Below are 15702 nucleotides of genomic sequence, written 5' to 3'. Positions count from 1 at the left end.
TGAGATCAAGGCCCGCATCGGGCTCCTCGCTCAGCATGGAGTCTGCTTGGGACGCCCTCCCCCCCTTTTCCCCACTTGTGCACACATGTGCACCCGCTCTCACTGTCTCGCTCTTGCTCTAAAATAAAATAAAGAAATAAACTCTTTTTTAAAAAATTCTGTGAGGTATGATAGCAGGCATCATCCCTGTTTAAATGAAGAATGACTGAGACCCTGAGTAGTAGATAATAAAGCCTGTCCTGGAATCTGGATCTCTCTGCGTTCTAAGCACGGGTCCCCTAATCTGCACACTGCCTTATGTCCCGATTAATGACAACCTTGGTACCAGATGTTTAAATAAGTTGCTTACAGGGGCGCCCGGCTGGCTCAGTCTGTAGAGCAGACGACTCTTGATCTCAGGGTTGTCAGTTTGAGCCCCACCACGTTGGGCATAGAGCTTAGTTAAAAAAATAATAATTAAAAAAATAAGTAAGTTGCTTACAAAGCTGTGGTGTGTGTGAGCTGTACACTTAGGGGCAGATGTTACAGAAGAAAGCAAGCTTCCAGCTTGCCTGTGTGTGACTGAGATAAAGATAAACTTGAGAAAACTTGGTGTTTTTTTGTTCTTTTTTTTAAGGGCTAGGCTTAAGTCTGATACATGAGGTGGTGGGTGGTGCTGGATTCCAAGAGTGTCGCCTCTTTTTTATCCAGTATACTCATCTCATCCTTGAGATTCTTCCTTAACAAAGATACTATAGCCTGTGTCCACCCTTCCCACCCTTACTTCCTTGTGATTCTGATTCCTTGATTTGACTGCCCCCATCACCACTGTCAGCATCAGCATCAGCAGGACAGAAAGAACGAATCTTCAGAAGTGTCCCGTTCCATACTCCTGAATTAAGCCAAGCTGCCTTCTGCCTCTGCTAGGGGGAGGAAAAAAAAAATTCCTGAGACTTGGTACTGAATTGGAACAAAGGAACGCTTATCAGTTAGCATGCCGCTGTGTACCACTCTCTCTTACTTGGCCTTCAAGGAGGGAAGCCCACCAACATGGAGGAAAGCCCCGGAGCAGTCCTGTATTACCTGTCCGAACTAAAACCCAGCAGCTTTTGACTGCCATCTGCTCAGCTGAGCCCGGTCGTTCGGTCAGAACAGAACCTGTCCTGACGCTGCTTACCGAGCGTTCTGCACGTCTGCTCTGGCTGAGGCGCTGGGCTAGGAGTGTCTCGTGATTTCGACCAGTCAGCCACCCAAGTACAGTGGCCGGTCTGGGCAGCTTGTGATGGAATTCTGGTGTCTTGAGGGACTGTCAGCGATCCCGGATTTTTTGGTATTTTCTGGTCCAGGAGAATGTAGCAAGGGTCAGAAAATGGCCCCGCTCTATGGAGACTGAAGCCCTTTGCGGGTCGTTGGCTTATAAGAAGCAGCAGAACTCACTCTCTGCTCTCGGGGCTTCGATGCTGCTCAGCAGCTGGTGCTGCCTAGTGGGTAGACGGCTCCTGGGCCTCTCTGCCTCCCTCTCCTTCCTGGCCTCAGCTGTCACTGTCACATTCATCCTTTTAAGACCTGCTCCCTGGCAGGCATCTTACAAACATTTCAGCTGTGGACAGAGCGGCTGTCCCGCGCGCGTTCACAAAGCGGACGGCAGACGTGGGGGTGCTGCGCTGCGGCACTGTGCCCGGGAGCACGGCTCTCCTGCACTCCGGTGCTAAGAGCTGCCCGGGTGAGCGTGGGACCAGAGCTCTCTGGGCCTCGTGGACTCGAGCTCCCTTTTCCCGCCTGTAAGAGCAGCATTTTCTGAGCAGTTGCTGCCCAGCTAACCACCAGTGCTACCAAATGAAGGCCGTGCCCTCTCCCTCCCAGCACACTCCTTGAGCCGCCTCCCTTTCCGTGGGTGCCCAGCGACATGACTGAACGGGGTCTCCTTGGGCCGGGGCAGCCGAGGCCACAAGCTGGGCATTCAGCCAGCTTAGTCCTCCCTTGCTCTGTCCTGCCTGCCTCCTGCAAGGGGGGGAGTAGGGCGGGAGTTCACTAGCTGAGCCCGAGCTCCCCGCCAAGCCCCTTCCTCTGTGGGCGTACTCTCTCAGCAAACCTTTATTAAGCACCTTCTGTGTATACTTAGGAGAGACCCTACCTCAGAGAGGGAGAACAGCTGAGACCTTTTGCAGGAGCCTGGCATCCTTAGAGAGCTCTTGTTCTCAGAACCTTTTCCTTTTTGACTGCAAGTCCGCCATCGGCTGGAGCCCCCTGATGGGTGGCCGCGGGAGACGGGAACAAAGAGACTGTTGACTTAATGAGGCCCACGGAGTGGGTACTTCCGCAGGCTCCCAAGGAAGGCAGGTTTTTCCTCTTTCATTTTGGAAAGTGACAGCTGACAAGGGCCGAATACAGACTATTTTTGGCTCTTAGGACTTAAAGATTCTCCGAATCCTTTCTTCTTAGCTCTCTCCCTGCTGTCCTGTCATTATTGTCACCCCCCACAAGGAAATACAGCCTTTTGATCCTCACCCAATCAGGCAGAGAGTGAGCTGTAAACAAAAGTGAACTCGTGACATGAGGCTAGGGGGAGGGATGTTGGCAGCTTATTCCTCTGCTCCTGAAAAAAAAAAAAAAGCATCCTGTTTGCTGTGCCAGGATGCCCACCCCGGGGTACTGCGCCCCAGCTGCCGAGGCCCAAGAGAAGCTGCTGCCTCCCTGGCCACCGCAGACTGAAGAGGCGTCACTGCGGGCGCCCTCTTTACCACGGTGTCATGGAGAAGGGACTGAGTGGCCGCAGAGGGCCCTGACAAGCAGCTCCATGCAGAACCTTCACCCCCAAGGCCAGCAGAGGCTGGTAGGAACTTGGAGAGAGGGCCATGTAGGGGGACAACCGTCAGTTACCTTTGTGAGAACTGGCCAGGTTCTGGCTCTCCAAAATCTGAGACTTTGGAAGTTACTCTGCTGTTCTGCTCTTTGGTGGCCTCATTTATAAATGAGAATCCTGATTGTAGCTGCCTTCTAAAGCAGGAGCAAGGATTCCTCGAGATGGCCTGTCACCTTAGCACCAGGCCTGGCCAGTTGTAAGTACTGACTAAACGTTAGCGGCGCTCGTTACTGTGGGGGCTCAGTGAGACTGGGTCTAAGATGACCAGGGCTGACTTCCTTATCCCCCGCTCCACCCTCCGCCCTCAAAAGGGAAATCTAGAAGGGCTGGTTGGCTTGGCACTGATGAGCTCCCTCTCCTTCTTTGCTCTCCTTACCCTTCTCTCTCTCTAGGGGACACTACACAGAAAATGAGAGCTGCTCACTACCCTACCCCAGCCGAATTGGACGCGTATGCTAAGAAGGTCGCAAACAACCCACTGACTATAAAAATCTTCCCCAACAGTGTGAAGGTTCCCCAGCGGAAACACGTTCGTCGTACTGTGAACGGCCTCGACACATCAGCCCAGCGCTACAGCCCCTACCCGACTCAGGCTGCCACCAAGGCAGGCCTGCTTGCCATTGTCAAAGTGCCAGCCAAAAGCATACTCAAGGACTTTGACGGCACCCGAGCCCGATTGCTCCCTGAGGCCATCATGAACCCCCCGGTGGCGCCCTACGCTCCTGCGGCACCCAGCACTTTAGCCCACCCCCAGGCCCAGGCTCTGGCCCGCCAGCAGGCCCTGCAGCATGCACAGACCCTGGCCCATGCCCCTCCCCAGACGCTGCAGCACCCTCAGGGTATCCCGCCACCCCAGGCGCTGTCCCACCCTCAGAGCCTCCAGCAGCCTCAGGGCCTGGGCCACCCTCAGCCCCTGGCCCAAGCCCAGGGCCTGGTCCACCCTCCAGCCCTGTCTCACCAGGGTCTCCAGCACCCCCCCAATCCCTTGCTGCATGGAGGTCGGAAGATGCCAGACTCAGATGCTCCCCCGAATGTGACCGTGTCTACCTCAACCATCCCCCTTTCGATGGCGGCCACCCTGCAGCACAGCCAGCCCCCGGACCTGAGCAGCATCGTGCACCAGATCAGCCAGTTTTGCCAGACGAGGGCAGGCATCAGCACTACCTCAGTGTGCGAGGGCCAGATTGCCAACCCCAGCCCCATTAGCCGCAGTCTGCTCATCAATGCAAGCACCCGGGTGTCAACCCACAGCGTCCCCACGCCAATGCCTTCATGTGTGGTCAATCCCATGGAGCACACCCATGCGGCTACGGCCGCGTTGCCTGCCACAGGCCCTGTCAACCTGCCCGCGGGCATCTCTCGAGCCCCCACTGGCTACCCTAGCGACCTCAAGCCAGTCGCCTGGAACCAGCACCAGCTGGCCCATCTACAGCAGATGTGCAGTGAGGCCGGGGGGACGCCGGCCCCTGGCCTGACAGGCAAGCATGCGGCAGGACGTGAGTTGGCAGGGCCCGGCTTTGTGGGCAAGGCCCCTGCCTACCCGCAGGAACTCTGCCTGGCACAGTCCTTCCATCTGAAGCCACCCCTGGAGAAGCCAACCCCATCCCCACCCGTCAACGGCCTGGCAGCCCCATTGGCCTACCCCAATGGTCACTACTTCCAACCCCTGTGGAACAACATTCTGCCCACCCCCAATAGCGACAGCTCGGGGTCTCAGGACCTCGCCATGCCGTTCCATGGTGGGCAGCCCACGGGTGCACCCCTCGACTGTGGGACGGCTGCTGGGGCCCACTACCGAGCAGGGACCGGGGGCGGTCCAGTGGCAAGCCAGAACAGCCTGATGCAAACGGTGGATTACCTAAGCGGGGATTTCCAGCAGGCCTGCTTTCGAGAACAGAGCCTGGCAATGCTGAGCAAGGCCCACCGAGCCCCTGGCAACCGAGCCCCTGATCCCGCAGATAGTCGAAATCTTCATATTCAGCACCCCGGGTATAGATAGGGAGCTCTGGTGCCCTCCACAAGCTACACATCGTACATCACCCTCTTAGGTCGAGACTTACTTTTGAGTTATTGGGTAGTTTCAAAATTGCGCTGCTCCAATGTGATCATTCTTAGATGTCTAAGAAAGGGAACTTGGTGGGATCTCATTTAGGACAGCGGGGGCTTCCCCTGTGCCCTCATCCTGTCCTCCACCATCCCCAGCAGCTTCTGGGTTTATGTGAGGACCTAACCCACTCCAGGCTTTTCTCTCTGCTGCCTATCAGTCCCTTTGCCTTGGCCATTTCCCACCAGCCACCTCCCGTCTTGTCTCTGCCTCTTTTCCTTAGGACTGGGGTGGGGGGAGGGGCAGGGCCCTGGAGAGGTGACTCTGGTGCCCAGCCCCTTCAGCTAGGCCTCTCCCTGTCTGTCTCTGTCTCTTTGGGACTAAGAAGCCAGACTTCCCAAGTGCTCTGGAAGCTAATTCCTTATTCACCCAAAGATCTCAAATCAGAACTGACCCAGTCTTCACCTCCTCCCGCCCCTCTCCATTCCTCAGGGCTCTGTTGTACGCCTGCCTTGATCCCAGCCTCTGCACTTGTCCTTGCTACGCTTCTCAAGGGCACCCTGCAGGCACCCGGCCGTAGCCTTGAGGCACGGGGAGAAGATCTTCGTATTGGTATCTCAGTTCCTGACCGTCCCCCTTCCAGCCCTAGAGAAAGGTAGTAAGGTAGTGACCGTTCAGCATAGCCAAGATCGCTTTCTCACTGTTGTCTCTGCTACTGTCTGCTGCTCCCATCCCCCATGCCCCTCCAGAAAGCAAGCAAAACAAAACAGAGTCTTGAACTAGGTAGGTAAAGGATGATCACATTGGAGTTCGGAATTAAAAACACCAAAAAAAAAAAAAAAAAAAAAAACCGTTTGGTTCTGTCTACACTGGCTAAGAATACTGCTCTACACTGTAAGTTTTAAATGTCCTGTTTCTGTATGAATGTCGTGTGGGTTTGAGTAGCGTTGTGTGAGCGGCCCCACAGGTACATTCACCCTCTTGTCACCTCCTTTTGCAGCCCCTCAGTTTAATGAAGAAAGAAAAAAAAAAAAACAAAACACAAAGCCTTAAGCTCTTTGAATTCTTCCTTTACCGACTGAGCATGTCTCTAACAGCTGGAGGCGGACCTCTGTGGGAAGCAGCCCCTCCTGCCCTTGCCCGCCCTTCACGCGCCCATCCTTCACCCCATGCTCAGCCTGTCTCATTCCCAAGTGGCAAATAGTTGGCTAGAAATTTAAAACTTTTCTGTAACTTTCAATTTAGATCATGTTTTGTAATTTTTTGCACCCTTCTGTTAAAGATACGTAGTCGTGCTCTTTTTTTTTCCCAACCAAATAAGCCCTTACCTTTCCTCTTGTCTCTGGGGAACGTGAGCTGATGTTCTTATTTAAGATTTGGGGTTTTGTTTACTATACTATCTACTGTTCTTTAGCCAGAAATTCTCTAGTGATCTGAAGCAATGTGACTGAAGACCAGTTTTTAAATTATGTGTTGGCAAGTTGCCTTATATTTAAAAAGAGGAAAAAAAAAAAAAAAGAAAAAATGCCTGATTGTGTTATGCCAAATGATAGCAACATGAAGTCCTAATTTATTGTTCCTGATTTCCCTGCCATCTGTGAACACTGGTACCTCCCTGTCCCCGAGCTCTCAGGGGCACCTGCAACTTCTGGTGCAGGGCCTCCCCCCAAGGCGTCCACCGTCTCACCCAGGGCCCCCTTCTGGTTCTCGCTTCTTGGAGTTATATTTAAAGAGCACCACTGTCTCCCTTTATCCCTCGCTTGACCTCCAAACCAGATATTTTTGCCGTAATTTTTTCCAATGCCTCTCCCCGAAAGGTGAGCTGCCATCTTAGGAAATTGGACCAGACACCAACTTGGGGGCTTTAAATCAAACCTCAGTCCCTCAAATCTCTTCCTGTGTAGGGGTGCAAATCTCTGAAGCTCTCACTCCCACCCCTAGTCTGCATGGAAAATGTACTGTGACCCCCCCCCCCAGCCTCCCAACTGCCCTTGCCTTTGGTGTGAGATGTTTCCCAGTTCACCCTGAGCCCTCTCCCCCTCTGCCAGCCAACCCCCAACCAGCAATAAGGGTCCAAGCCAGGGCCTCCTGTCCACACTCCCTGCCTCCATCCCACACTGCCCCTAGGGAACACCTGATTCCCTACGCTGTCCACATACTGTAGCATTCATTCTCCATCTCCCTCATCTTCTCACCTGTGGTGGTTTATGGGTGTGATGGGGTTTTTAAGATTATTATAAACCAGTAAAAAGAAAAAACTCACCTTCTGATCTTGTCCTATTCGTTGAATGCTGCGAATGTTTGAGGTGATTTTTCTTGTAATGGTTTCTGACATCTCATTTCCAGAAGGAAAGCCAGTCCTTATTTTTCAGAGGGCAGCTGTATAGTGTCTGTCCCACTCCGAAGCCCTCCCGGTCCGTGAGCCCAGAGCGGGTCCGTGGTGACTGGAAGGCACGGGGCGGTGCACTGCAGCCGGCACCCGGGGCCTCTCCCGGGGCTGCCCTGCACGGCCGGCCGTGTGTGCTGCCGCTTGCACTCCAAGGACCATTGAGAAAGGGATCTGCTTTGCTGATGAGCCAGCTGAAGACGAAATGTCCCCCCCTTCCCCTTCTCCCACCTCCAGCACTTACGTTTTAAAGATTTTATTTGACACAGAGAGGGAGAAGCAGACTCCTGCTGAGCAGGGAGCCCGACATGGGGGCTTGATCCCAGGGCCCTGGGATCATGACCTGAGAAGAAGGCAGACGCTTAACCCACTGAGCCACCCAGGCGCCCCACCGCCAGCACTTTGGAAGTTTTGAGGGCCTCTGACTGGTGGAGGTAATAGGTGCGGTGATCTGTAACACGTGACGCAGCCCCTCAGATGGAGTCGTCAAAGTCCAGTCCCTTTCTGAGCATGCCGGTCTCTGGGGCGCCCTTCTTCCTTTACTCCATGCTGTCCCTGTGAAAGCAAGCCACCTGCCTGGGTCACATACCTGCAGTCAGCCCAGGGTCACCCCGCTAGGGTAGACAGGTGAACCCGCTGTCTGGCCTCTTTGGGCAGGTGCTTATGGAGTCCCATTTTGCCTGCAACCGCACTGGAATGAGGAGGTCTGGGGTCAACCACGACACCCACTGTTGCACACAACTCCAGGAGGCGCCATTCGACCTTCCCTGTGCACGCGCCCCTAGAGCGGAGCATGGCAGTCCTGCCAGCAGAGGGAGCCCACGGGAAAGCTGATGCTGGACGGGCGGTCCCCCCTCTCGCCGGCCGCAGGAGCTGCAGAGCAGCCGTTCGCTGGAGCCCCTGCTTTTCCCTCCCGGCTTCCAGACATCGCTGTACCAAGATGGCTTATCTGGGGAGTGGGCAGTCTTTACTTTCTCAGCAAGGCGACCAGGGCCCCATCTTCCCCTAGGTCAGTGAATTTGACCTTTTAAAGGGTGAGCTGGTGTTTGGTTCCTCAGGCTGGCTGTGTCGACTGTCCTAGCCCGTCACCTAACGAGGGCTCTTCTCACCTCAGCCCGTATGTGTAAGAGTGAAGGCAAAAACCCCAGCCCTCGAACCTTCCGCTGTTAGGTAATAGTTGCCACACACCGGTCCTTTTCCCAGGGCCAAGCAAGAAGAGTAAGGGACTTGATGCTGATTAATCGTAAAGTTTACAAGTCTAGGGGAACAGGAGTACTCCCATTTTACCAATGAGACTAACGGTGCCCCATGTACAGAGCAACTTGCCAAAAAGCAAGCACAGCAAGGATCCGAACCCAACTCCACCGCCACAATTAAAGGGAGCTAGTCCACCAGGGATTGCTAGAGCTTCAAACAACCCCGGCCGTCTCAAAGCAGCTCAAAGTTCGCTGAGAAGTCAGTTCACGGCTCGTGCCTATTTCATCAGCCGAGTGTGGGTAATCCCAGGCACTCACTGAGGCCCGTATGGGAAAGTAAACATGCAGAGGAGGAAGTCCAGGCGCGTTGACACCTCAAAAAGCCGTTGGCTCGGCTTACTCCCTGGGCATGGGCTGGGCTTTGGAGCCGGATTAACATTCTGACAAGCACATATTTTGTGCTGGGAACAAGTACTGTGGTCTTAGAAGTCTTCACTACAGCCGGCTGAGATGGGTTCTTTTAGGATGGTGGTAAAAGGGATTTCATTTGCCTGTTGTATTAAACGAAGTCATGTACGTAAAGCGCTGAGCAGTGTCTGCCACACGACAGCTATCATTAGACCAAGAAAGACCTACCTCGGCAGAAACACTGTCGGGTGGGGTATGGCTGGATCAGGGACTCCAGGCTTATAGAACGTTCGGAGCCTGCACCTCCCCCATTTAGCCACCAGACGGCAGCAGCAGGCAACTGCGTCCCGCACAAAGCCTGATGCAGCTCCTCTGTCGTCCACCAGAGGGCGAACCGGCAGGGGAGAGTGGCAAGCAGCAGCCCGACTGGCCCTGAGCCTTCACAGCTGGGCCCAGCCTTCCAGGGCCCTAACCATCCCAGATAAGTCAGGCTGGAACCAAGTTAATAAATACAATTCAGGATTTATTAAAAACCAGGGCTCCCCTGCCGTGCCCTCCTGGCACTAAGTAAATAAATAACCAGAGGGGGCACAGCCGGGGAAAGAGGAAGAGAAATCAGATCTCAAGACAGATTCTTTTAACTACCCCTCACTTTCCCAACTCCCCCCCCGCCCACTATGGCTCTTGGGACGTAGCACCAGCAGGCACCTCAGTCCCGGGTAGAGTGTGGCCGGCACCAAGGCAGGTCTTTCTTCCCGCCCAGGAGAAGAGACAGACCCTGGGATCACTTGTTCCCAAGCCCTTGATGACCCCAAGACCTGTTCCCACCCAGAGGCCAGGGCTGAAGCACCAATAGGAGGCACCTGAGGGTGGTAGGGAAGGTGGGAGGGGGAAGAGGGGAACAGAACCCAGGCAGCAGAACAGGCTGAAAGGGGGTCCGGCCCCCTCTCCGGGTTCAGCCAAGTTCCTGACTGGGGTCATATTCCACCCTCCCTTTCTCCGGGAGCCCCGTCTGCACTCAGCTGAGGATCTTTCGGGGCAATTCAACAGAGGCACGGATGAAGACGGCATCATCCCGCACGTAGTTTCGCTTGCGGATATCCTGGTGGGAGATGAACTTGGGATACCCAAAGCCCAGAGAGCTCTCATCCAGGGAGCCCCGCCAAGTGCCCGGTTTTTGGAAATTCTTCCAGTTTGGGTCGGGGTGAAAGGTCTCAGTGACATGCTGTGGCTTGGCCAGCCCAGGGTCGCTCTGATCCAGCAGGGAGAAGGTGACACGGCGGGCGAACGGCCACTCAAGGAGATTGTCAAAGGCACCTGGCAGCACGCGGATGTAGAGCGAGAGGTGTGTGCCCTCCCCACTGCCGTTGCCATTGAGGAACGCAGACACCTGCAGCTTGTAGCCGTACTTGTGCGTGTAGAAGGCCGGGCTGAAGCACTCGAGGTTGGGCTTGGCTTTGGCTTCCTGAAGCCGCCGTCCGTAGCCGCTGATCTTCCAGATGAGCACGCCGTCACTGCCCACCGACAGCTCCTCCAGCTCCCGCCGCAGCTCCTGCAGCTCCTGCCGCTGCCGGCTCACCAGGGCGCACATCATGGCCAGGTGTGGCTTCACGCTCTCCTCCACGTGCCGTGCCATCGCCAGCTTAGGGCACTGTCGGCCAAGCCCCAGGTCGGGGGAGGAAGGGAGGACGGTTCTCAGTAGGCACAGGCCCAGGGGAGGGTGGGGGGGGGGGGGCGGGGACAGGGCTGCAGGTCCCCAGGGGAAGACAGAGGACACTTAGGCCGGCGGTGGCCAGCAGAGGGAAGGAGCGAAGGCTTCAGAGCAGCACAGCAGGGACCACCAAGGGCCTGTCTGCATCTGAGGCTTCAAGGACCAAAAAGGGGGCAGAAAGCGGAGGGGCGGCTCACCCTGTGCTTGCAGCCGGAGTCCTTGAAGGGACACAGCACCAGGGCCGTGCTGCAGCTCTCCTTCAGATGGCCAGGCAGGTCCTCCCGAGCCACCGTGCCCACGCCACACTGGTTGGGGCAGGGCACGGGCAACCTCGGGCACTGGTACTGGTGGCTCTAGGGCCGCAGAGGCAGAGACACGGCGGTCAGCAGCTGAGCTCCCCGCCCCCCGCTCCCCGCCCACCGCTCACCCCTCGGGAAGGGCCTCACCTGGATGGTGTCGAAGACGAACTCCTTGGCGCAGTAGGTGCAAGGCTGGGTGCGCTTGGGGCACTCGGAGGTGGCGTGCTGGGCCAGCAGGCGCCGCATCATGCGGGCCCCGCACTTGTTCTCGCAGTACACGCTCTCCTGGGGGCACACGCCCTCGTGGCTCTGCGGAGACGCCCAAGAGGCCGAGGTGAGGGCTCCCCGGGCTGGTGGGCGCCCCACTCTCCCGCGCCCCTCAGCCAGGCCCCTGCTCACCTCAAAGGCCTCCCCACTGAAGTCGCAACCGCAGAACTCGCACTTGAGGCGCCGCTTGGGGCAGTCGTGCTGCAGGTGGGCAGGCAGGTCCCGGCGGCTCAGCTTGGTGGGGCAGCGGTTGGGGCAGGGGATGACATTGAAGCTGCACGTATTCAGGTGGCTCTGGTGGCAAAGGAGGCAGTGAGTGCCTGCCAGGAAAGGGGTCGGCCCCTCCCTGCACAGGAGAAACTCACCTGCAGGTGGCGGAGTGGCCCGCTCCAGCGGCAGCCCTCCTCGCTGTGGATGCAGCGGATAGCCAGGCCCAAGACCTGTACCTCCAGCTCGGGGTCCGGGTAGATCTGGGTGGATGCGGAGGAACCATGCAGGGTCAGAGCCTGCTACAGTCCCCAGTTACACTCCCCCACCCCCCCGCCAACAGCCTAGCTGGACCATAGCGGCAGTAACAGGCTCTCCTGAGCTGTATTCCCGTGCCCAGGGATGAAAGGCCCAGCAGGTGCTTATCTGCGGCAAAGCTCGATACCAGGGTCCCCAGTATGCCTGCACATGACACTCCCTTTGGAGTGGCAGCCAATCAGCCTGCTCAGTTCCAGGCAGCCCTCCACATCCTCTGCTTCCTTCCTCCTGGTAGAGGGGTCCTGGCCGTCAGCCACGGGTCTGGCTTGCCACCCGAAGGGGAGGGGAGCACTTCTTTTGGGCACAGAGCAGCTCTGTGCACCCCCACAGGCCGGGCATTGTGCCTGCCCTCCAGGGCAAACACTGGCCTCATTTGCAAACTGGCCCAGTGGGAGGGAAGAGGCCACCTTTGTGGGGGCACATGATTCCACAGTACGGAGTTGACATTGGCCCTGAGCCAACTGGCTGCCAGCAGCTCCAGCCTCCACCAAGGGCAAAAGCCTGTAACCTGGGCCTCTGCCTGGCACTGTGGACTCACCTTGGCATAGTCCAAAGGAAGCTGGTCCTCAGGGCATTTGAAGACTCCTTCACTGTGAAGGGGGAAGGGACAGGGTCAGGCTTCAGCTTTGGGAAGGGGGAACCCAGGCCCCACTCACCCCCTCAAGGGTCCCTTCAAGGACTCCGGCTGCAAGCACAGGGTGAGCCGCCCCTCCGCTTTCTGCCCCCTTTTTGGTCCTTGAAGCCTCAGATGCAGACAGGCCCTTGGTGGTCCCTGCTGTGCTGCTCTGAAGCCTTCGCTCCTTCCCTCTGCTGGCCACCGCCGGCCTAAGTGTCCTCTGTCTTCCCCTGGGGACCTGCAGCCCTGTCCCCGCCCCCCCCCCCCACCCTCCCCTGGGTCTGTGCCTACTGAGAACCGTCCTCCCTCCCTCCCCCTCACTAGACCTGTTGTCAGCCAGACCCCAGAAGATCCCAGCTCTTGTCCTGGGGAGAGGGGCTCTGGGCCCAGTGGAGGCAGACAGCTGCCTCAGACAGCATTTGGCCAACAGGTGGCGGCTGGTACCCCTCCCCCCAGGAGGGCAGCTGGACTGGAAAAGAACAGGACACCTGCACTCCACCACCATTAGTTTTCACTGGCTGGGGGGATGGGATGGGGGGGCAGCGACGGGCTGAGATTAAGTGGCAGGGCTCCCCAGCCCCCATTAGGGTTCATGTCCAAGACCCAGAGCAAAGGTCAGTTAGGGGCCACTTTATCCCATCCCTTCCCTCCTCCCATGAGGGTGTGTCTTCTAAAGCAAAGAGGAGAGGCTCACCCTAAGGCACTGTTTACAGTCCTATCCAGTCCTAACCACCTGCCCCTGGGAAGGGGCTGCATACCCCCATCTTGCACATGAAAGAACTGAAACGCACAGGAAAAGCAGCACCTGGATGTCTGATTCCACAGCTCACATAGCTTCCACTACACTGTACACACAGGAGAGAGGCTGGGGCAAGAAACCCCTCCAGGCCAGCTCAGCCAAGGCTGGTCACCGTAGGGCAGGCTCTGAAAGCTTTCTCACCTTGCGCCAATCCCCACTTCCTGACCCTGGCCAGGACCAGTCACACACACCTGCCATGGCCTAGGCAGGGCGAGGGCTCACCCAGTAGGGCTGAAGGCCCTCAGGCATGGCATTCCTGGCAGCTTTGAGTCAGGCAGGTGGGAGGCAGAAATCGAGGAGGAAGCGGAAGCCACATGGCAGCCCTGTCCATGATGGTACTTTGTAGGACCTGGGCAGTTCATACCCCAGGTGCCCAAAAGATTTCTAGCACCTACCTCCCCTGACCCCACTACCACCACTGGCCAGGGCACCAATGCCAAGAACAATACATGCCCAGGCACTGAAGAGGTGTGCCCATACCCACAGGGCAACCAGCCTTCCTAGGCCAACCTGAGTAATAGCCCTGGCAGGCATGGAGAAAGAGGGGTGGGCCATGGGGGAGGGGTCTGCTTGGCTGCTTCAGGAATGTGCTGATTTAGTGGTTTGGGAGACAGGGAGGGGACTAAAGCAAGTCCCCAGGCTTCAGGCAGATTAGCCAGAGCGGCTTGGGGCCCAGCCAGGACAAAGGTTCCGCCAGGGCTATGGACACCCTTGCTTGTAGGGTAGGGGATGGTGGTGAGGGACAGAGCCTGTTCAACCACTTCTTTCCTTCGGGGGGGCCTCAGCTGCACAGCTCAGGGGCTAGGGGAGGGGAGAGGCAGGGGCCGAGACTGCTCCAGGCTGTGCAGTGGAGGCCCAGGCCCAGGGGAGAAAACAGGATGGGGGGAGGGGGCTGTGGGAGAGGAAGAGGGGATTTCCGGGAGGGGGAGGGGCAGAAGCTGGGGAGAGGGGCAGAGGAGGTGGAGGGAAACGGCCTGACAGCCCCCTCCCCTGCTCCCTCCGAGGCAGTAAGGGTGGGTCAGCTGCGAGTGGGGGCAGGGGCTCAGCTGGCCTCATCTGGAAACCAGAGGGCCGGGGAAGGGCACCGCACAAGACAATGGGACTGTGTGTCTGCAGGGGAGTATGTGTGCACACTGAGGGGAGGAGGGCGGAGAGAGGAGGGTGAGGGAAAAGGAGGAGGGGGAGCAGCAGCTCTCGCAGGAGCATCTGTGAGGGCAGGAGCCGGCCCAGGCTGTGGGGAACTGAAAACAAAGGGCCTGCTGAGATTTCCGCTAGCGAGGGGCTGCGGAGGGCGGAGGGGGGGGGCACGATAGGTAGGAGCCCCAGAAGTGCTCCTTGCCTGGGCCCCTAGCTCCCCTCAGCAAACAGCCTCCAGACAGGCGGCAGTGGCTGAGCCGGCTTTCCTCCGTGCTTTTGGGGCACGACCTCCCCAGGAGTGGGGGCTCCCACATCTCGCCTCCCCACACCCGGGCCTGACCATCTCCAGCGAAGGAGTTTAGACCGAGGACACCGCAGAGCGCCTAGAACTCAACAGATGCCTCAGAGCCAAGGGGTCACCTAGATCCCTGGTTCAGTAACACCCAGAGTGCGACCCCCTCCCTCACGATTTACGGACCATCCTTGGTACTCAAGATTCCCAGGGGCGAGGAGGGACACCCGAGGGGCTCCACTGCTTCAGGGGCGATCTGTAGTGTCACAGTCTTCCCTCTGTTGTGTGACCAAAAGCAGCCCGGCTTAAATCCCAGTTAACCCTTTAAGTAATTGTGTGACCGTGGGCAAGTCGCAGGCTTTCTTTCTATCTCTTGTTGCACCATCTGTGAAATGGGAGAACAATAGCTGCCGTTCTCGGATTGCTCTTAGGATCAGAAGGGGTGAGATGGGCGAAAACTCCAGGAGCTTAAGGTACTGGGCGGGACAGAGGGTTCTGGCCTCCTCTTCCCGCACGGATTCAAAGTTCAAGAATGAGGCCGCTCCTGCTTTCAGGTGAGGGGGAGGGCCTGCCACGGGTCAGGAAGGGCGTCTTCGGCTGCCTCCTCCCCGCCGGCAGGCACGGAATTCTTCCCAAGGGCCCCGGGACCCTTAGGATTACTGCGTGGGGTCCTCCCTCGGGGCCTGACGTCACCGCCGCCCCGTGACGTCACGGTGGGCGCCCCTGAGGTCACCGAGCCAAGGCGCAGACAAAGGCCCGGCGCGCCTCCGGCCTGGGCCCCTCCCCACGCGCCGTCCCCCCTCGCCACGGCCACCGCCACGGCCGTTCCCCGCTCCCCCCGGCCCGCACCTGAGGAACTCCTGCAGGCAGGTGTCGCAGAAGCGGTGGCCGCAGGTAGAAACCTGCACCGGCTCGCGCATGGGCTTCCCGCACAGCGGGCACAGCAGCCGCCGCTTGGGCTTCTCCAGGAACTTGTAGTCGAAGCCGGGCATGGCGGGCGGGCGGCGGGCACGGGCAAGCGGGGCCGGGCACGCGGCGGCCCCACAGCCCGCGCCTCGCTCCGGCCGCGCTCCCGGCTCCGGGCGGCGCCGACTGGCGGCCGCGGCCTGCGCCCAGCCCCCGAGCCCGCGAGCCCGCCCGCCGGAAGAGGGGGTGGAGCCGCGCCCGCGCGGTCCTAGCG

The 15702-nt window shown here is 58.1% G+C and overlaps 2 protein-coding genes across 3 annotated transcripts in view; one reads left to right on the top strand and one right to left on the bottom strand.

The window, feature by feature from the left end:
- FAM222B (family with sequence similarity 222 member B) overlaps window positions 1-9363 on the top strand; it is a 77835-nt gene extending 68472 nt beyond the window's left edge. For both annotated transcript variants that reach the window (XM_026517730.4, XM_026517731.4), the window contains exon 3: window positions 3235-9363. In XM_026517730.4, coding sequence (XP_026373515.1) covers window positions 3235-4841 — 1607 coding nt within the window. In that variant the 3' untranslated portion in view covers window positions 4842-9363. The remainder of the gene's footprint in view (window positions 1-3234) is intronic.
- Window positions 9364-9378: 15 nt separating this feature from the next.
- TRAF4 (TNF receptor associated factor 4) lies at window positions 9379-15605 on the bottom strand. The gene is made up of 7 exons (XM_026517728.4): window positions 15372-15605; window positions 12217-12268; window positions 11519-11623; window positions 11286-11447; window positions 11034-11195; window positions 10785-10940; window positions 9379-10527 (listed from the first exon to the last, which is right to left on the bottom strand). The coding sequence occupies exons 1-7, from the start codon at window positions 15512-15514 to the stop codon at window positions 9895-9897; spliced, it is 1413 nt and encodes a 470-aa protein (XP_026373513.1). The 5' UTR covers window positions 15515-15605; the 3' UTR covers window positions 9379-9894.
- Window positions 15606-15702: the final 97 nt, after the last annotated feature.

The sequence above is a fragment of the Ursus arctos genome, unplaced genomic scaffold (genome assembly GCF_023065955.2).
Source record: "Ursus arctos isolate Adak ecotype North America unplaced genomic scaffold, UrsArc2.0 scaffold_24, whole genome shotgun sequence".
Taxonomy (NCBI): Eukaryota; Metazoa; Chordata; class Mammalia; order Carnivora; family Ursidae; genus Ursus; species Ursus arctos.
Note: the sequence above shows the minus strand (reverse complement) of the source record. Positions and strands in the feature narration are given on the sequence as shown.

Excerpts from the sequence above, each read along its gene's own strand:
- TRAF4 (XM_026517728.4), bottom strand. The coding sequence starts at position 15,514 with ATGCCCGGCTTCGACTACAAGTTCCTGGAGAAGCCCAAGCGGCGGCTG. Across the intron at positions 11,196-11,285 it reads TCAGTGGGGAGGCCTTTGAG|AGCCACGAGGGCGTGTGCCC; the intron begins GTGAGCAGGGGC and ends GCGTCTCCGCAG. Across the intron at positions 10,528-10,784 it reads ACTCCGGCTGCAAGCACAGG|TGCCCTAAGCTGGCGATGGC; the intron begins GTGAGCCGCCCC and ends CTTGGCCGACAG.